A 21,151-nucleotide genomic window follows, 5' to 3' on the forward strand; every position below is an offset into this window, starting at 1 on the left:
TAAAGCTGCATTGCCATCTGTTGGATATCTTCCGAATTACACCGTATGGCCTACTTTGTTGGACCGCGGATGACGCCTCTCATGGATGAGACTGCAAGCAGGCCTTGCTAGATATAATCCAGTATTGGTCAAATTAACGTCAAAAGTATATATTATTAACATTTTAGCTAACCCTTACCATTTTCCTAATCTTAACCTAATTATCATAACCTGCTACGAAAAGTAAAATCTGACGTTAATTTGATAAAAGCTTGGATGCCTTCCAGCCATGACTACTGCAAACTGCATGAAAATACACCAATCACAAAGCCAAAACAAAACAGGTCACTTCCGTTGAGCTGTAAAATCAGGAAGGATGCTGGAGGTTTGGGTTTCCACTAGTTACCACAGCCACAGAGTCCAAATATCGTAAAAAATCGGTTTATGAGCTACATTTAAGGTGAGGCATAAAGTTAGCAGTGTGGTTAGGGTTAGGTTTAAAATCAGATTTTAAGAAGAACAATTGTAGAAATGGGTGGGGTGTAGCCATAATTATGACTTTGTGGTTGTGGTAACTAGTGACGACCAGATGCTTAATGTACAGCCAAATATACTCCATTCTCTACTATCTCTGGTACAGTTTATCTGTGACAAAATGTCGATGACAACTATGCAGAAGGTTACTCTGATTTTCTGCTCTGTCCTCTGTGTTTCGTTTTTCCTTCCCTAAATAATTTTACAGAGAGGGAAGAATGATGTAGGGCAGCCCGAGGGTAAGGCAGTTTATCACTGATCCGTTCTGATGTTGATGTGCAGCTCGGCTTTGATGCTTGGAAGATAATTCCATATTTTGCGTATCGTTCTAGCCATCTACAAACCTGCCAGCAAAGCTAGATAATGTATAATACGTACAGTAACTGCATGTAACTATTGAATACAGCATTTCATATAAGTCTATGCATTTTGCCAATAGCCTACAACTGTAAGTTATTATAGCCTACAACTTTGTCATCATCATCAGGTTGTATGCATCTATTTAGTCTAGGAGGTTATCCTCTGTGCTGTGTTCTGCTCCTCATTGCCCTTGCCAGTTTTATGAACTCCCTCACCACTCAAATAAAGTCATTGTAATTTGTCTTGTTTTTCCAGTTCTTCATTGTGACCATCTCTCTCCATAATATATTATACTGTATCTTTCACCTGTTATATCTGTCAGAGGTGTGCTGTGTTCAGTAAACTGTAAATTGATTAATCATTGAACGCTGCAGGCTTCTTCCTAGTGTGTTGATCAGTGCTCTCTGCTCTCATTCCTAGTTGTTCCTGGGTATTATCCTCCCATGATGCATCGCCTACAGATGCCAGAGGGGGGCCTCAGACAGTGGATGGAGGGGACTCATGACTCTGGGCCCCACAGCCCTGAGGTCCTGGCTAAAGTCAAAGGCATGGGCACACTTCAGATCCGAGGAGCAACTAAATCCAATTTGATCAGCCAGGCCATTCTCATCTACGGATTTGGAATCCTACTCTACATCCTCTTCAAGGTAAGCTGCACAATGTCCACCCTAGACTGGCTCAGTCAAATGGATAGACAAACTATTTAGAGGCAGGAATGTAGAAGATGTAGACTATTACAGTTTTTAACAGCATCCATGTAATACCTATACTGGCTAGGAGTCCAGTGCATCCAGTACATTACAAGGTGTGCATACCATAAATGCATTGCTGTATTCACAGATGACAACTAGGCCTAAAGGAAAAAGTACTAAACTGGTATGCCGATTTCCTACAATGTCATTTGAAGTTTGGCAGAAGAAGAGGAGTAAGTAGACAGCATCATATCATTAATAGCTAGGCCATTGTGAATGACACAATGATGTATATGATGTGCATTTTATCTCATAGCGCAGTTGATAAGAGTCCCATGCACCTGACCTCCCTAACACACACCATTTAGGTCCTACATTTCGTGATGATTCACCCTGATGAAAGACTAATGCAGGATATAGCACACCCTGCGCGGAGAAATGTCATCTGACAAATGAGCTCCTCTCTAACAGTCACCTCTTTCATGACTTTGAGGGCTTATTTTCAATCAACTTCCTCATTGTTTCATTGTTTTGATCGTTCCATTTGTCAGGGCCCCTGCAGAATGTATCAGTAGCTCCAATTTAAGCAACTCTGTGATAAGGTAGATTAGGATCCTGTCCAATTCACAGGGAGCTTTATTCCCTGCCTTTGTTAGACCTGGATTAGCAATCAGAAGTAATGTTGTTTCAGCCCAGCAGTGTCTAATACCAATTACTGCATATATTTTGGATCAGCACTAAGAGGTTTAGCGCCATTCATCAAATGAATGCCAAGGGGGTAGGGGACAATGTGACAGGGACGAGCATAGATATCTATTCATGTCCTATGTATCAATGCCACTCTCACCTTCCGTAATTAAGAAACATTGAGTCACAATGGTTGATTCGTTTTCATTCCTGAGTATTGAACGTGTAGTTCTGAAAGTGCAGAGTGAATGTTGAATCTCAAGGCTTTCTGCAACATTGGAAAGCAACTCTAGATACGGTGTGTGCGCGTGCATGCATGAGTTTGCTCTTTACATCCCTGACTGCCATGTTTCCCTCCCAGCAGATGATATGCTGGCCCAGTTTCAGGAGAATCAATCAATCAATCAATCAATTTTATTTTATATAGCCCTTCGTACATCAGATAATATCTCGAAGTGCTGTACAGAAACCCAGCCTAAAACCCCAAACAGCTAGAATGCAGGTGTAGAAGCACGGTGGCTAGGAAAAACTCCCTAGAAAGGCCAAAACCTAGGAAGAAACCTAGAGAGGAACCAGGCTATGAGGGGTGGCCAGTCCTCTTCTGGCTGTGCCGGGTGGAGATTATAACAGAACTATGCCAAGATGTTCAAAAATGTTCATAAGTGACAAGCATGGTCAAATAATAATCATGAATAATTTTCAGTTGGCTTTTCATAGCTGATCATTAAGAGTTGAAAAACAACAGGTCTGGGACAGGTGGCGGTTCCATAACCGCAGGCAGAACAGCTGAAACTGGAATAGCAGCAAGGCCAGGCGGACTGGGGACAGCAAGGAGTCACCACGGGCGGCAGTCCCGACGCATGGTCCAAGGGCCCAGGTCCTCCGAGAGAAAGAAAGAGAGAAGGAGAAAATTAGAGAGAGCCAAGATTTTCAAAATGTTCATAAATGACAAGCATGGTCAAATAATAATCAGGAATAAATCTCAGTTGGCTTTTCATAGCCGATCATTAAGAGTTGAAAACAGCAGGTCTGGGACAGGTAGGGGTTTCGTAACCGCAGGCAGAAACAGTTGAAACTGGAATAGCAGCAAGGCCGGGCGGACTGGGGACAGCAAGGTGTCAGCATGCCCGGTAGTCCTGACGTATGGTCCTAGGGCTCAGGTTCTCAGAGAGAAAGAGAGAACGAGAGAATTAGAGAGAGCATACTTAAATTCACACAGGACACTGGATAAGACAGGAGAAGTACTCCAGGTATAACCAACTGACCCTAGCCCCCCGACACATAAACTACTGCAGCATAAATACTGGAGGCTGAGACAGGAGCGGTCAGGAGACACTGTGGCCCCATCCGAAGAAACCCCCGGACAGGGCCAAACAGGAAGGATATAACCCCACCCACTCTGCCAAAGCACAGCCCCCACACCACTAGAGGGATATCCTCAACCACCAACTTACAATCCTGAGACAAGGCCGAGTATAGCCCACAAAGGTCTCCACCACAGCACAACCAAGGGGGAGCGCCAACCCAGACAGGAAGTTCACGTCAGTAACTCAACCCACTCAAGTGACGCACCCCTCCTAGGGACGGCATGAAAGAGCACCAGCAAGCCAGTGACTCAGCCCCAGTAACAGGGTTAGAGGCAGAGAATCCCAGTGGAGAGAGGGGAACCGGCCCTGGAGAGACAGCAAGGGCGGTTCGTTGCTCCAGAGCCTTTCCGTTCACCTTCACACTCCTGGGCCAGACTACACTCAATCATATGACCTACTGAAGAGATAAGTCTTCAGTAAAGACTTAAAGGTTGAGACCGAGTCTGCGTCTCTCACATGGGTAGGCAGACTGTTCCATAAAAATGGAGATCTATAGGAGAAAGCCCTGCCTCCAGCTGTTTGCTTAGAAATTTTAGGGACAATTAGGAGGCCTGCGTCTTGTGACCGTAGCGTACGTGTAGGTATGTACGGCAGGACCAACTCGGAAAGATAGGTAGGAGCAAGCCCATGTAACGCTTTATAGGTTAACAGTAAAACCTTGAAATCAGCCCTTGCCTTAACGGGAAGCCAGTGTAGGGAAGCTAGCACTGGAGTAATATGATCAAATTTCTTGGTTCTAGTCAGGATTCTAGCAGCCGTATTTAGCACTAACTGAAGTTTATTTAGTGCTTTATCCGGGTAGCCGGAAAGTAGAGCATTGCAGTAGTCTAACCTAGAAGTAACAAATGCATGGATTAATTTTTCAGCATCATTTTTGGACAGAAAATTTCTGATTTTTGCAATGTTACGTAGATGGAAAAAAGCTGTCCTTGAAACAGTCTTGATATGTTCGTCAAAAGAGAGATCAGGGTCAAGAGTAACGCCGAGGTCCTTCACAGTTTTATTTGAGACGACTTTACAACCATCAAGATGAATTGTCAGATTTAACAGAAGATCTCTTTGTTTCTTGGGACCTAGAACAAGCATCTCTGTTTTGTCCGAGTTTAAAAGTAGAAAGTTTTCAGCCATCCACTTCCTTATGTCTGAAACACAGGCTTCTAGCGAGGGCAATTTTGGGGCTTCACCATGTTTCATTGAAATGTACAGCTGTGTGTCATCCGCATAGCAGTGAAAGTTAACATTATGTTTTCGAATAACATCCCCAAGAGGTAAAATATATAGTGAAAACAATAGTGGTCCTAAAACGGAACCTTGAGGAACACCGAAATGTACAGTTGATTTGTCAGAGGACAGACCATTCACAGAGACAAACTGATATCTTTCCGACAGGTAAGATCTAAACCAGGCCAGAACTTGTCCGTGTAGACCAATTTGGGTTTCCAGTCTCTCCAAAAGAATGTGGTGATCGATGGTGTCAAAGGCAGCACCAAGGTCTAGTAGCACGAGGACAGATGCAGAGCCTCGGTCTGACGCCATTAAAAGGTCATTTACCACCTTCACAAGTGCAGTCTCAGTGCTATGATGGGGTCTAAAACCAGACTGAAGCATTTCGTATACATTGTTTGTCTTCAGAAAGGCAGTGAGTTGCTGCGCAACAGCTTTTTCTAAAATTTTTGAGAGGAATGGAAGATTCGATATAGGCCGATAGTTTTTTATATTTTCCGGGTCAAGGTTTGGCTTTTTCAAGAGAGGCTTTATCACTGCCACTTTTAGTGAGTTTGGTACACATCCGGTGGATAGAGAGCTGTTTATTATGTTCAACATAGGAGGGCCAAGCACAGGAAGCAGCTCCTTCAGCAGTTTAGTAGGAATAGGATCCAGTATGCAGCTTGAAGGTTTAGAGGCCATGATTATTTTCATCATTGTGTCAAGAGATATCGTACTAAAACACTTAAGTGTCTCTCCCGATCCCAGGCCCTCGCAGAGCTGTGCAGATCCAGGACAACTAAGCCCTGGAGGAATACGCAGATTCAAAGAGGAGTCCGTAATTTGCTTTCTAATGGTCATGATCTTTTCCTCAAAGAAGTTCATGAATTTATTACTGCTGAAGTGAAAGCCATCCTCTCTTGGGGAATGCTGCTTTTTAGTTAGCTTTGCAACAGTATCAAAAAGAAATTTTGGATTGTTCTTATTTTCCTCGATTAAGTTGGAAAAGTAGGATGATCGAGCAGCAGTGAGGGCTCTTCGGTACTGCACGGTACTGTCTTTCCAAGCTAGTCGGAAGACTTCCAGTTTTGTGTGGCGCCATTTCCGTTCCAATTTCCTGGAAGCTTGCTTCAAAGCTCGGGTATTTTCTGTATACCAGGGAGCTAGTTTCTTATGACAAATGTTTTTCGAAGCTGCTGGAGACAGAGAGGGTGATGGAGAGGATCGTCTCCAGAAGGAGCAGCACTCCTGACAGGTAAACGGCCCATAGTTCCATTTACACACCACTTCTCACAGCCCAGATCTAAGAAAAGCCAAATAAATTACTCCATTGCAGGGATAAATCAGGGTGGACGCCACATAAAAATGAAAGGGCAAATTCTTTGATTAACTCTCCCATATTCAGGCATTCCTTTGCTCATGTGCCATTTGTTTTTTTGTCTGGATCCAACTGTTAAAATATGACATGACAATCTTTATGGGTTCACACTCTTACCAACCATGCAAGTGTATATTTTGTGCTTCATGAAGATTATACTTCATTGTAGATTTGATGCAACTTGAAGGAAAGCATTTACATTTAAAAACCTCCTGTTTTACACAGAGATTGGGGCCACCATCCATGGAAGGTGAATATTTGATCTCCAATAACAGATAATATTCACTCTGATCTTTCTTAATAAGGTGTATATTAGATCAATAACATGCAACTAGTGGCTCTCTTCATTTTCACCCCATACTGGAGTAGATTTCCAATCCTTTTCAGAGACAAATATCTTCTTTCAGGACAAATCTCAGCTATTAACTTCTCTCTTTACTAATTTCTGCATGCCATTTTTCACCTCTTCACAATAACTTCCTAATATTGCTCATCCATCAGTTTACAATTGGCTCATTCATCCCCCTCCTCTCCCCTGTAACTATTCCCCAGGTCGTTGCTGCAAATGAGAACGTGTTCTCAGTCAACTTACCTGGTAAAATAACGGTAAAATATAAAAATAAATAAAAAATCCTAGAGGCAGTGTTTAGCCATTTCATTAAAATGTGTTTGACTTAATATTTGTAATCTGTGAAAGTGTTGCAGGAAGGCATAAAAGGTTATCATGAGCATGAATAATCTCCAGGCTATAGATAAAGATTGATCAGAATGAAAGCACTGTGGTATGAATGGGAGAAGGACCGCATTGGTATTGAGGCCCACTTTCCCCCCCTCTCTGCTGCTCTCTGGTGGCGTGCAGCAGGACTAGCAGCAAGGTTAGAAGAGCATCCAAGCAGGAGGAGAAGTTAATGCGGAAGCAGAGTAAGATCAGCCGGGTGATGCAGGAGGTACGACTGATGGAGGTGGCCACACCTGAGATGGAGGCTGAGATGGTGCCCTACGCTGCTGACTGGGAGGGTAGGTTAACACAACACAGTAGGCTCCTCTGTCACTCACCACACATACAATAATATTCACATGAGGCTTTGAGTATTATTTATTGTACTTCTATAGAATTATGACAGAGGTTAAGTGGAAAAGGTAAGCTAGCAAAACGTTGGACTGTGAGACAGTTGATATTCTGATTGTCCCCTCTGGTGGAGTGGGTCTCTGTCATTCCATGTCTGTGTCTCTCTCTCCAGGCTACCATGAGGAGACCTACCCCCAGTATGAGGAGCCCGGAGGCAGGCGCAGCGGCAGTTATGACCCCATCACCATCCTGGAGGAGCCTGCTGCTGACTCAGATACCCACTGCTGAGGCGGTGGAGGAGGTAGAAGAAGAGGACGCAGAGGAGGAGCAGTAGCTCTGCCTGCCCCCACCTCCTGAAGGAGGAATGGAAGAAACGGGTAGTAGTCCCAGCAGAGTAAAAAAGCGAATTATATTCAGCGACCACAAAGATGTGTTTCACTACCCTAAGCAGGATACGGTCTATGAATATAGGTATGAAGAGGAGAAGGAAGAAGAGGAGCAAGTGGATGAGACAGAGGAAGAGGGTGTAGTAGGTGATGAAGACCCACTGATGGAGTCCGAGGCTCTCAGTTTTAGTTGTGACGTCTGTAGTAATCCAGAAGCAGAAGAAGAGATGGAAGAAGAGTACATTCTACTGTCTCAGTCTGAAGAGACAGACAGCTTCACCCCACCATATATGTCTGGGGAGCTGGGGATTGGGAGTTCTCACAGGAGAGACAGAGGGCAGAGTCAATGAGGAAACTAGCTCATCCTAAACTAGCCTCACTAGCCCTTTGACCTTACTGAATGTTCTGAATATTCCTCTCCTTATGCAAATCCCCGTTTTCTATCCTGCCTCCTTGCGTCCCAAGACAGAATATGCTGTTCACTGGGTGTATTTTGTGATCCTTACTGGACTACCTAATACTCTAATATTCATGCTGCTTTAAAGAAAACCATTTACCCACAATTCACCATGTCCTTTGATGGTAGACAAACTATCTGACTCTAACCTTATTCCAATATGGCAGTCAAGCATTGTAGAGACCCTGGTGTCCTCTGGGATAGATTGTAAACAGAGAGAGAGCAGGGACCCACATAAATAAGTAAACAGAGGTAGAGCGTTCAAGTCCAGCTTTTGTATCTCAGATCTATTAAAAGGTCATATGAAAAATGTTTTTATTATTTTTATTAATATTATTTATTATTTTATAAACTATTAAGCCCAGAATGTATTCGTAATAAAAAATGAAATTGTCCATGAGTTGGATCTGAGTCTCCTGTTTTCCTGTTGAATACACTGTACTACCATACCACTGTCCTAGCTGCCTATTGTCCTTTATGACCATATCATCACTTCACACACATCTCAGGGGTTCAGTCAGAGTATACATAGTGTTGTGGGTGCATGTGACTGTTGTTTGACTCATTGGAGTTTTATTTTTTTCATAATCAGAACTGTGTGTTTACAAACACTGTATATTGAACAATGTACACATTTTACATGACAGTGAAACAGTACTAAACACACTCATAGAATGAAAGGGCCTTGTTTCTTGGACACAAAGAAACTTGATATGAAAAGCACAGTATTATTTTCTGCAAGGATCTCAGCAGTTTGCCTAAAAATTCAGAAGAGTTGGAACACATTACTAAGAAACAGGAATATTATGGTTGATTAAAGTAGACCCTTTTTCATAACTTACAATAGCAATGAGCTGCCTCATCAGAGATTGTTCTTTGCCTTCATTTGGTCTTAATTTTCCACTTAATATCCGTAAAATAGTTTCATATATTTTGTGAAAGGTTTTTGCCTCTCAACAAGTGTGGAGAGTGGCCAGGTGGTCTAATGGTAATATCACAGCCTCCAGCACATTTCTGCATTATCAGCATATGTTTGACACATCCTCTTTGACACATCCTCTCTTTCTATCTGTTCAATAAAGTCAGAAAAAATTATATATATTTAAAAGGAGGGTAAAGATATTTATTGATTCACTAAAATATAGAGAATAAAATCCTCTGGTATGCCAGATTCATAGAGAATGATATCAATATAGGATAACATGAGATATTAGTATGTGTGTTAATATAGACAGGCCTGCTACGATCCTTGCCATATCTGGGTTGTTTGGTCTCTGATAACGTGTGAAATGATTCACATTATCAGATGGATGTTATCAGTTCAACTAATAATGTCAGATGAAGATATGAGTGCATCTGCAAACCACAATGCCAATGGTCTTGTGCCTGGTGCCAATAACCGATTCTGTACGTTATATTACTGAATATAATTTGTTAAGATTCCTGGGGACGAATTAGTAAATTATATTTTATTCAGGAAGTTGAGCATTTACAGTAGGGGCATATAAAAAAACCTGACTTTAGTGACTTCATCATCTGAAAATAATATAATCAGATATAACCAAACAGAAAAGGGACCAAATCCCGTCACCTCAAGAAGTGTTTTTCTAGTAGAGGGTGGGAGAGGAAGCAGGCAGAACAAAGAAACCCAGGCTCAGACAGGTCAGGTGCATTACAAAGTCCCATCTCAGAGAGAGAACATCTGATAAAGTTAAAACATAAAATTGGATTTTGTCTCCAAAGGCACAATATGTACAGCTATTTCACATACACTGTAAACGTTGTTAAAGTGCACCATCCTATACATTCTCATACTTGATAGTGTGATATGATGTTTTACAAGATGCACAGACTGTGTGTCATGCCCTTGGCTTGACCTGGTCTGTTCATGTCCGATTGACTATCTGTTTTTATCCTATGTGTCGGTATGACAGATATTCCCTTCAATCATGTGACTTCAGGCTCTAAAACAAAGATTCAATGAGTGTAAACTAAGGATATGGACACACTTAAGAACAAGATACAGGTAACTGCCAGAATAAAGAAAACACTTGAGTAACTTAGGGATACAAAGTATTATGAAAGCAGGTGCTTCCACACAGGCGTGGTTCCTCTGTTATTTAATCCCATCATCCTTAGGGTCATGTATAAAAATGCCCAGTTACCCATTATTTTGGCTACCGTGGCTAGAAGAGAACTCAGTGACTTTGAAAGAGGGGTCTCAAAGAAGTATAGGGGGTTTAAAAGAGTGTGTCTCTCAGTCACCAGATCTCAATCAAATTGTAAACTTATGGGAGATTCTGGAGCGGCGCCTGAGACAGCGTTTTCCACCACCATCAACAAAACACCCAATGATGGAATTTATTGTGGAAGAATGGTGTCGCATCCCTCCAATAGAGTTCCAGACACTTGTAGAATCTATACCAAGGTGCATTGAAGCTGTTCTGGCTCGTGGTGACCCAACCCCTTATTAAGACACTTTATGTGTTTCCTTTTATGTGTTTCCTTTATTTTGGCAGTTACCTGTGTCATGCATATGTATAAATACATAAATAACAATATAAACACATACATGGATGTGAATGTTATGTGATGTTCAAATAAGTAATATTAGTGACAGTTATCAAGTTAGTGTTATTTGTTAGAAGCTTTATCTTGAATTATGTTTTCAATCTTGAATGGGTTCTAATTTGTAACCTAATGGTTTCCAGTCCAATATTGAATAAGTTAAAGGTGGCATGTGGGGGTTAATTACTACGACGATGAAACTCCTTCAACCAATTCAACATGAAGATGAACAGTTTTTTTTGTTTTGTTGTTGCAATAAATGTTAAATTCATTGAAAAGTAATTAATGGTTAAAGAAATGTTAGAATTCCACAACGGATACATAAAGTAACATAATTCATTGTTACATATTTAATTTAAAACATGATCTATTAAAATCAAGAGTGGATTAGTCTTTGTGCTTGTCCTGTCCACTGATTGACATATCCTTATCCAGAATAGAGAATGGAAAGGTTCCTAAGGAGCACCAGAACACATACACACACTCACAGACACACTTGCAGACTGTTTGTGCCGCCACACCATCCTCGGCTTAAGCAAATTCCAGGGGGGATTCTCGGACAGTGTTGGGTCCCCATGGTGACCAGGGATTAACTGCAGCCCTTGGTGAGGGGACTGATGGACTAATGGAGGCCCATGAGTAGGCCTTCAGTTAGGGGCAGGTAGCTTCTCAGGAGGGAAAGGAGAGAGGATGGCTGCTACTCACAGGCCAGCTTGCTGTCAAAGCTGGAGAGAGCAATGGCGAAGGCTTGGAGGGCACACATAGGGTAGTTGTAGTCCATGGTGAATACATCCTCCGCAACCCGCCCAAACTGCATCACAATGTAGTCCGCTAAAGGGGTTAGGAAGAAACAGAAAACAAAGAAGTGATAACTTGATAAATGTGGGGTTTTAGTTACATAAAACAATATAAACTATCATTACTCAAATCAAAGTTTATTTGATTTATTTGACGTACACAGATTAGAAGATTTAGACCTTAAAAATATCACTTTAAAAGAAGTGAGTGAAAAGATATTTCTTGAATAAGTAAAAATATGGAGAATAAAAACCCTCCTGTATGCCAGATTCAGAGAATGACATAAATATAGGATAACATGAGAGATTAGTATGTGTGTTAATACACACAGGCCTGCTGTTATCCGTGCACTGTACTCTGTACTTTGTCTGCATACCAAATGGCACCCTATTCCCTATATCAGTGATAGGCAACTTCGATGGGGGTGAGGGCTACAAAATAGATCCTTTTTACATTTTATAGTTCATTTCATGCAATTCTACACGTTGCCATTGGCTGTAGAGAAAGTGTTGCAGTGTTAAAGCAAGATTGCTGCAATTCTACATATTTTGCCATGGGGTGGAGAGGAAAATTAGCTTTTTTACAGCTAATTTCCTACAATTCTACACAGTTTGACATAGGGTGGAGAGAAATGTTTGCAGTTTTTAATATGATATCTGAGTGAGACTGACTAACCAGATCAATGGGGGCCCTCCAGCCGGTAATTCAATAGCTGGCCGCAAAACTAATTTAGCAATCCCCCCAAAAATGTTGATATGGGCTAATTGACTGACTATCAGTGACTGACATAAGAAGAGAAAAACTGCTGATGCACAACAAAATTTCAAAATGACACCTTGTGTATTCTACTATTCTAACTCGCAACAGTAAGTTGAGACCCTGATCAGAGGGCCTTCAAAAGGGGGCCGCGCCGCCGGTTGCCCATCCCTGCCCTATATAGTGCACCAATTTTTCATCAGTAGGGAATAGGATGCACAAAGTATTTGACATGCAGGCAGTAAGAATCTGGAGAGCTCACGGTCATTGTCGTGGATGATCTGGAAATTCTTGACTGAGGCCTGAGTGACTCTGCCGTGGAAGTTGAGAACGTAGGACTGCGTGTCGTCGTTCCACACGGGGGTCTTGTTGTGAAGCTCGATCACGCTTTCTGTGCTCTTGTTCTGCCACCGCGCCAGCAAAGACTCATGGTCCTGAGGTGAAAGGATAAGTCACAGACAGGTGAACCATTACTCAAGGCAACCAACTGAAACCACACCACCAGTCCCTAACATAAGCTACCAACATTTAAGAATATTTTTGTTGACTTACATTCCGTGGGCAGATGGCAACTCTTTCATGGTCCATGTTCATTCCAGGAATGATGACACTCATTTTACGAGGTCCCTTGAACCCTAAAACATTGGTTTCCTGAAAAATAAGTACAGTGGGGACTTATATTATGGTCCAGTCTATGTCCACCACAGTATGAGTCCTCGTTGATAAAGTATCAGGTCAAAACCGTTGCCATTTAAATGTGAGCACTAGGTGTCCCCATGTTCCAACACTAATGCTCTGTGGCTTTGCCTACTAACCCCATGACATTGTATGGGTTCATCCAGGTTTGCCTCTTTTCTTTTATTTGCTATTATTTGTGTCTGACACACAGATGTCTCCCCAGATGAAGGTACTGTTATTAAGGGGCTACGGGGGCTGGTCCTAATGCCTGTGCGGTCTCTGGATTCAGTGTATGGATTTGACCTTGCTTGCCTCTCCTGTCTTATTTGTGTCTGACACGTCCATGTCTCCCCCAGACTAAGGCAATGCTAATTATCTATGGGCCTGAGAGTAGCTCAATGTTTGCCTGTTTGTATCTGGGTAATAGACAACAGGAGGACTCACATAGCAGACAGCTGCCAGCTCCTGCCGCAGGTTAGTAGCCTCTAGGCTGGAGGTTGTCTTCCCAGGGTTCTGTCCACTGTCATACACTGTAAACTTGGTTCCCATGAGGTTGGATCTGTAGAGAAGAGAAAACACACTGAGGATACAGAGGGACTGGGAGAGTATGCTATGCCATACCAAAGGGACAAGGAGCCATTGAGACAGATGAAGGCAGTGGCCATTATCCCTAATCAGCCACCTCCTGGAGCCCATCCTTCAATCAGACTCAATGAGCTAGGAAAATGGCTCTGCTAATCAACCTTAAGAAAACAATACATTTGTATCCAGCCCATGAAGCGCAATCAATGTAAATGGTTTACATCATCATCATCATCATCAACAACATCATTGTTTTTGGTAAACGGTTGAGTCATTAGTCGTTCAAAAGTCACCATCTCATTATTTCAAATTACAATTAGTGTTTATCATATCTTACAGTACATGCAATCATGGTATTTATACTATTGCCATAGTAAATAGAATTTATGAATTAAAACTGCATTATTTCGTTATTAGCTGTCAAAATAAATAATTGTATGGCTATAAACAGTTGGAGAGGGTTAGATGAGATGTCTGCACAGCTAGGTTGAATAATGGCTCATATCTCTGTTAATCCCTTTACCTCAATCACAACTGGAGCCCCTAATGGAGGATTGGACGGCTCTTAAAGGTCAATTGAAAAGTCAGGAGCTCATTTATGCGGCCTGTCCATGACTCTCACAAGTGGCAGGTGAAAGGTCAGCTGCTATTCTCAATCCAGCTCTCCATCAGTCAAGTGTTACTGTGATGATAGAGGCGTGAGGAGCGAGAGGGACGAGAGCCCCGGAGGGGAGCGTAGCCTATCGACCAGCAGAAGCAGCCAGTACACCAGATTAATGAAGAGCGTGGCCAGGCCATGTTTGATTAGGCTACCTGGGGGGCTCTCTCTGTGGAGCCACTGTGCTGTGGCAGAGCTGATGCTATCTCTAAGGAGCCCTGATGTCACTGCCTTCCTGGAAATCAAAGCCTGGAGCCCCGGCACTATTCTATACTAACGCAGACAGTGAGCAGGCCCAGACAATATGTGACTGGTTACAGGATCGGCGGCGTTTGAGGCTAGTTTCTACTTCACAGCAGGGCCGTTTTAATATATTTGTAGATTGTTTTGCACAAATGCCTTCTTGAACATGTGAACTTTCATGTGCTTTAATCACAAACTTGTACGGGATCCGTAAATATGAATAAAAATGTTTAATTATGAGCCTAGTTTAGCCAAGGAGAAAGCCCTGAGCTATATAGGGAGAAAGACAGGGTCCTTCCTTGCTAGCCACGATTGGTTGAGATAATGGAGGGTCAACCATGTTGACGGTTGCTGGCCATGCGTTTACATGTGAATTCTTAAAGAGATGGGTGGGGCTAAGGCTTAAGAGAGTGTGAACAGGCGTAAACAAAAAAGCGCTCATTAGAAGAAAAAAAATCTGTTAGATTTTACATAAACCCCCACAGCAAAATCTGGTCACAGAAAGTATTCAGAAAGTATTCATACCCCTTATTCCATATTTTGTTGTCTTTTTTTTCTTTCTCACCCATCTATACACAATACCCCATAATGACAAAGTAAAAAAGTTTAGATTTTTTTGAAAATGTTTTGAAAATGAAATACAGAAATATCTAATTTACATAAGTATTCACACCCCTGAGTCAATACATGTTAGAATCACCTTTGGCAGTGATTACAGCTTCGAGTCTTTCTGGGTAAGTCTCGAAGAGCTTTGCACACCTGGATTGTATGATATTTGCACATGGAAAAAATTCTTCAAGCTAAAGTTGGTTGTTGATCATTGCTAGACAGCCATTTTCAAGTCTTGCCATAGATTTTCAACCCGAATTAAGTCAAAACTGCAACTACGCCACTCATAAACATTCAACGTTGCCTTGGTAAGCAACTCCAGTGTATATTTGGCCTTGTGTTTTAGGCTATTGTCCTGCTGAAAGGTGAATTTGTCTCCCAGTGTCTGTTGGAAAGCAGAGTGAAAGGATTTTGCCTGAGCTTAGCTCTATTCCGCTTCTTTTTATCCCCAAAAACTCCCTAGTCCTTGCCGATGACAAGCATACCCATAACATGACTCAGCCACCGCCATGCTTGAAAATATGAAGAGGGGTACTCAGTGATGTGCTGTGTTGGAATTTCCCCAAACATGTGTTAGTATTGTCGAGTAACTACAATGTTGTTGATCCATCTTCAGTTTTCACCTATCACAGCCACTACCTACAGTTAAATAAAAATAAAATAAAAACATATTCCACTGGGTATTGTGTGTAAGGTATGGGTTATTGTGTGTAGGCCAGTGACACAAAATCTAAATTTAATCCATTTTAACACAACAAAATATTGAAATACTTTATGTGAATACTTTCTGAAGGCACTGTATGTATGCGCACACACACACACACACACACAGACACAAAGCTGATGAATCAAAACAATGTAGACATACTGTAGTCAGTGCAGACCCACCCACACATCCTTATAGGAAGCGTCTGCCAGGGTGTGTAGGCTGCAGCAGTGCCCCTCTCCCCTCTTCAGTGTGCCCACAGGGTCTCTCTGTCCTTGTTTTAATCAACCCTGGCCCCCTGGCTGCAAACACGCAGGTGTTGCTTCCTCATCCCAACAATGAGCGCTCAAACGGAGGTAATGAATCCAATTACTTTGTCTTCTCCAAGAGAGCAGCCAGGTGTGGGCCTGCATAGCCCCCAATTCATTACAGCATATATCAAACAGCACATTCATTCAGCTACTCCAAAAAGGCAAACGTCCTTCTTGCATAATATATTTAAGGTTAGAGAATCCCATGGAGTTGACAAATAAGTATGAGCATGCACTCAGTAGCCTGCTCTACTCTACATTGTTGTAATACCTCTGCCCATAGGCCTACATTCTGAAAGAGAAACAACCATCTTCCACAGTTTCTTGGAAGGTAATCTAGATTTCGCATAAAGATGAGCTCATTATTGTGAAAATTGCAGCTGCAGCCCCGTGGTCAGAAGAAACAGCAGCAGACTCACTCACCTCAGCTTCCCGATGAAACTCTCCCCCCCTCGAGACAGATCAGTGGGATCGATGGAGATGAGGTAATTAGATGTTTTGCTCTTCTTTCTCTTCCGTCCAGCTAACAGGAACACCTATGGCAAGAACAAATCCAATTAGCAAAGCAACTTCATCAGAAACAACACCATCATCAATAAGCCCTGGGACTTGAGGCTGCAACACCTAAATTAGCCTCATCTAACCAGCTCCACTAAACAATCAAAGCATGTACTCATTTCACAGCCTGTCACGGTTGATTGGTAGTGCTAATTCATAGGGGCATGATGGTATTTGGCACCAGTTTTTGTTCATAGGCAGAGGGCCATGTACTGTCAGGATGGATGGTGGCCCTAAAGCAGTGCTGTTCAATTCTGGTACTGGAGGGCAGAAACACTTCTGATTTTTGTTTCAACCTGGTAGTTAATTGCACTAACCTGGTGTCCTAGGTCTAAATCAGTCCCTTATTAGAAGGAGAGGATGAAAAGCAGTCGTTTTTTGGCCATCCAGGACCGACATTGAACAGCCCTGCCCTAAAGGGTCACACTTTGCGTTCTGTCAGTGTGATAAGTATTTATCCTTCTGCTCCACACTCACCTTCTTCTCATCCTCCCTCTCCAGGTGGAGGTAGTAGGTAGGGTACATGCCTCGGTCCATGCCCTTCTTGTCTCTGGTGATCCTGCACTTCACCGTGATCCCCTGAGGGGCTGGTCTCTGGGTGAACTCTTCCAGGTCGTCCACGTCGATGGCCGGCTCACTGACGGGAGGGGTGGACGCTGAGGCTGCCTCCTGATGGACAGAGATAGACGGCCCATCAGCCCACACCCCGTTCAAAACATCAGATTACCGGACCTTCGGCTGTTCTGCTTCCCTTCCATTATAAAACGGTAATGGTTATTATAAAACATCCAATGGGGACTGAAACTACATTAGCACGTTGTGTTTAAAACCATGAGGCTGTGTAGACACCATCTGGGTTTCAACAGGGGGTTAGATCCACATGGAAGGACCAGGCAGCGAGGAGACATGATTAACAACCAAACTTGTAGTAAGACACAGACTGTCTCAGCAGCTTGGTGACATGGTCAGTTGCTCAGGGTAGCTTCTAATGTCACTCCTGATGTCAGGTGCCTCTCTAAAGCCCACAGTACACTAAAGAGTCACTTCCCCTCAACCTCCTCGAACCACAGGAGACTACACAGCCCACCGCCTCCTCTGACTAGCTCTACCTCTGAGTCAGACAGCAGGAGAGGAAAGAAACAGCAGAGAAAAATTGCCTGTTCTCACACCACATTTCCTGCAGGTTTAAAATATTCATACAAATAATAATCAGCAGTTATTTCGGAATATGACAGATGATAAGTCAGAAATACCAGAGCTAACCTAACCTAGTCATTTTGTGGACTGTCATTTGTCTTTTCAGGGGGGTATTTTAACTAGCATTTCAAAACTGCCAGGGGGGCAAAGGGCCAGGGTATGTCATCTGCATGATAGAAAGCCATTCCAACAGGAATATTATATTCAGCTACCAAAGAGTTCAGCAAGGACATGATTCAGAGAGGCAGTTTGATATACAAAAACTCCCCTTTCCCCTCTCAGATGGATTCATGAGACTGCTTATGTTCTGAGATCCAGGGTAAAAAACTCCCATTTCATCAGAAGATGTCTGGGCTGCTTCCATGCATCAACAAACTACAGTTCAAATGACAATAATAAAGCTACAAAAGAGGAATAGGTTGAGCATAATGTAGCCCAAAACACAAAACTGCTCTGTCGTCATTCCCCAAATGGACTAATGGCTGAGCCCCGCTGAACAGAGGAACAAAGCAAATAGAGGATGCATTAGCGCACACTGTGTGTAAAGTAAAAGCTCCATCCAAGAGTCAGGAATCAATAGATGACCACAGAGCATCAGATGGTGTACCTTGCAGGACTTTTTGCTGGTGGCAGAGCCTGGCCGTGTGTTACTGTTGAGCTGAGAGGAACTGGAACTGACTTCATCCTCGTCATCCTCCTCTTCGTCAAAGTTCATACTACTAGAAATACCTTCAAACAGAAAATACATAATGTAATGGCATTGTCGTGCTCCTAGTAACGCTGTTTGAATAAGAACTGTAAATGCATGCTGCACCATACACCAAGCACTGTACACAAAGACACAACACACAGGAACATAGACACATACGCCTGTTCTGAAACATCAGTTCATGGAGAGGTTTGGATACACTACTGTCTAAAGGCAGGGTAGTGTTCTGGGTAGAGTCTGAACTGTATGAGGCTCTCTCTCCAACAAGGAAAGAACCATGAAAAGCTGCCAATACACACCTGTAGCGTGCTCACTAAAAGCATCACAACATAAGCCTCAGGTCATAGTATACCTGCTGCTTCCTGAATTGGTTGGTTGCCCATGACAATTTTTAAGAAAAATGTATCTAACTGTCACTGTACAGTATGTTTTCAGCTATCAAAAGGTGGTGGAAACTGGAAACCTATTTACCAAGAGGAACAAAACAAGTGGAGTACTGTTGATGTTTTTAGTAAGGTGTTATTCATGATGTAATAAGCATGATGTTACTGTTTAGTTGGCTTAGATGTTATTGTTCAGTTGGCAAAGATCTAAGGGGAAAGGAGAGCTGTATTTGACAGGTCTTACTGTATAATAAATCCAAGGTCCTCACAATCTCATAATCTCAGACCAATCACTGCATGATTGGAGAGGCCAAGTGCCATTCACTCTCTGACCAGTGTTTCAGACCAATCAAAGCCACAGAGGGACTGTACATGTACACAGATCAGGCTGGAGGCCAGGGATAGGCCTATATGCATTGATACCTTTCTTAAGCATGGTGACCCTCAGGTCCTGCTTGCCCTGTGGCTGAGCACTGATCACAGCATCTCCCTCACTCCCCTCCTCCACGGCCCAGTGACCCACCGTCATGATCTGGATCTGGCTCTCTTCCTGGAAGGACGCCGGCCCATCGAGTCCTGCCACACCACCACACCCAACCAGCCCCATCAGGGTCAGATCTCCATAGTCGTACAGTAACAGTAGTAACACACATGCATTAGATCATGCACAAACATACTGTTATGTGTCAACACTCACACATAACATGCCTACATGCATGCAAACATGACATTACATTTAACATTTACATTTAAGTCATTTAGCAGATGGAGAATGAATGGAAATGTGTTGGAAAAAAACTCATACAGTATAAGTAAATGGAGTCTAGTAGATGACATTTGCCTGGGTAATAGGGGTCATGCAGTAAAATTCAGATTTGAAAGCCTTTGTGGGTTGATGTGGTATATTTTCAGCCTGACTCTTCAAACTTCCGCTGCTTCTTTGCCATTCAATTAGCCTGCGTAACAGGGCAGAACATGATGTCCCTGCTGCTAGTCAGCTACTGACTCAGCCAATCAAGCATCAGATTACTAGTCCCTTTCACACAAATAGAGTGGTGGGGGCTTCATTTATAAACCGTGCGTATGTACAAAATATACCAAAACATGCGTGCGCCAGTCTTCATGCAAAAGTTAACTGATATGAGAATGTGGTCACCTTCCTGCAAACTTTAGACCATGTGTAAGCACAGTTTGAAGTGGTTTAAGTATTGCTATTGCAAGCAGGCAAGTGGCCTAGTATTTTGTGCAACTGTAGACTTTTTTATTTTATTTAACTAGGCAAGTCAGTTAAGAACAAATTCTTATTTTCAATGACGACCTAGGAACAGTGGGTTAACTGCCTTCTTCAGGGGCAGAACGACAGATTTTTACCGTATCAGGCCTGGGATTCGATCTTGCAACCTTCCGGTTACTAGTCCAACGATCTAACCACTAGGCTGTCTGCCGCCCCAGATGGACATGTTCGTCATATTTCTTCTATTATTTTTAACGAGCACCTTATGAACTGCATATGCACCAAAAACCCTGTTGTTTTGACAAGTGGCAATTAATCACTCATATTGATTAGGGGAGAAATCAGGTTGTGTGCACTGTTGAAACTAACACAACTCAAAAACCACATGGAAACTGGAAACCATTTTTACATCACTCGTTAGAGGTCCACCTGCTGATGACAACCAGCTACATTTTGTAGTGATGCATTTTGCTGTGGGGGTGTGGCCAAAACGGAAAGAGAAACGCAACACTTATTTGTCAATCACTCATACTGATATCACGTTGAAATCAGTAGAATGAGAGGGGGGAGTCGGGTTACACGTCCTGTTCAAACTAACCTTACTAAAAAAACACACGGAATCTGGGAATAATATGTATATCACTGGTTAGAGAACAACTTGTAGAAGACAGCCAGCTACATTTAGGATTGTTGCAAGTGGGTCGCCAATGAGGAAAGAAACAACACTATTTTGTTAATCAGTCATATCGATATTAATTTGAAATCAATAGAGCAGGGGCAAATGTTTGGAGTGTATGCACTGTTTAAACTAACACTATTCAAAGGCCACACTGAATCTGAGAATCATTTGTATATCACTGGTTGGAAGAGAATTTGCTGTAGACAGTCATCTAAATTCTAGAATGTCGGATGGAAGTTGTGAGGATGCCGAAACGGGGAAGGAAATAAATCAGTTGCTTTGTTATTTAACTTCAACTAATCCCGACTCGCCATAGGATATCAACAGTGACAAGGGTTAGCTGTTATTTGAGTGATAAATCCATGTA

General features: G+C 42.6%; 1 protein-coding gene and 1 pseudogene across 4 annotated transcripts in view; one reads left to right on the forward strand and one right to left on the reverse strand.

Moving 5' to 3' along the window:
- The first annotated feature begins 333 nt into the window (after nucleotides 1-333).
- Nucleotides 334-8,515, forward strand: LOC129834593 (protein RIC-3-like; annotated as a pseudogene).
- Nucleotides 8,516-8,666: 151 nt separating this feature from the next.
- Nucleotides 8,667-21,151, reverse strand: part of LOC129834592 (tubby protein homolog) — a 120,748-nt gene continuing 108,263 nt past the window's right edge. For 2 of the 4 annotated variants that reach the window (XM_055899715.1, XM_055899716.1), the window contains exons 5-12: nucleotides 19,295-19,447; nucleotides 18,387-18,508; nucleotides 17,060-17,251; nucleotides 16,448-16,560; nucleotides 13,360-13,474; nucleotides 12,790-12,888; nucleotides 12,500-12,671; nucleotides 8,667-11,514 (exon numbers count right to left, since the gene is read on the reverse strand). In XM_055899715.1, the coding sequence (XP_055755690.1) occupies nucleotides 11,381-11,514; nucleotides 12,500-12,671; nucleotides 12,790-12,888; nucleotides 13,360-13,474; nucleotides 16,448-16,560; nucleotides 17,060-17,251; nucleotides 18,387-18,508; nucleotides 19,295-19,447 (1,100 nt within the window). In that variant the 3' untranslated portion in view covers nucleotides 8,667-11,380. The remainder of the gene's footprint in view (nucleotides 11,515-12,499; nucleotides 12,672-12,789; nucleotides 12,889-13,359; nucleotides 13,475-16,447; nucleotides 16,561-17,059; nucleotides 17,252-18,386; nucleotides 18,509-19,294; nucleotides 19,448-21,151) is intronic. The other 2 variants (XM_055899718.1, XM_055899717.1) reach the window with 1 other exon arrangement.

The sequence above is a fragment of the Salvelinus fontinalis genome, chromosome 35, assembly GCF_029448725.1.
Source record: "Salvelinus fontinalis isolate EN_2023a chromosome 35, ASM2944872v1, whole genome shotgun sequence".
Taxonomy (NCBI): Eukaryota; Metazoa; Chordata; class Actinopteri; order Salmoniformes; family Salmonidae; genus Salvelinus; species Salvelinus fontinalis.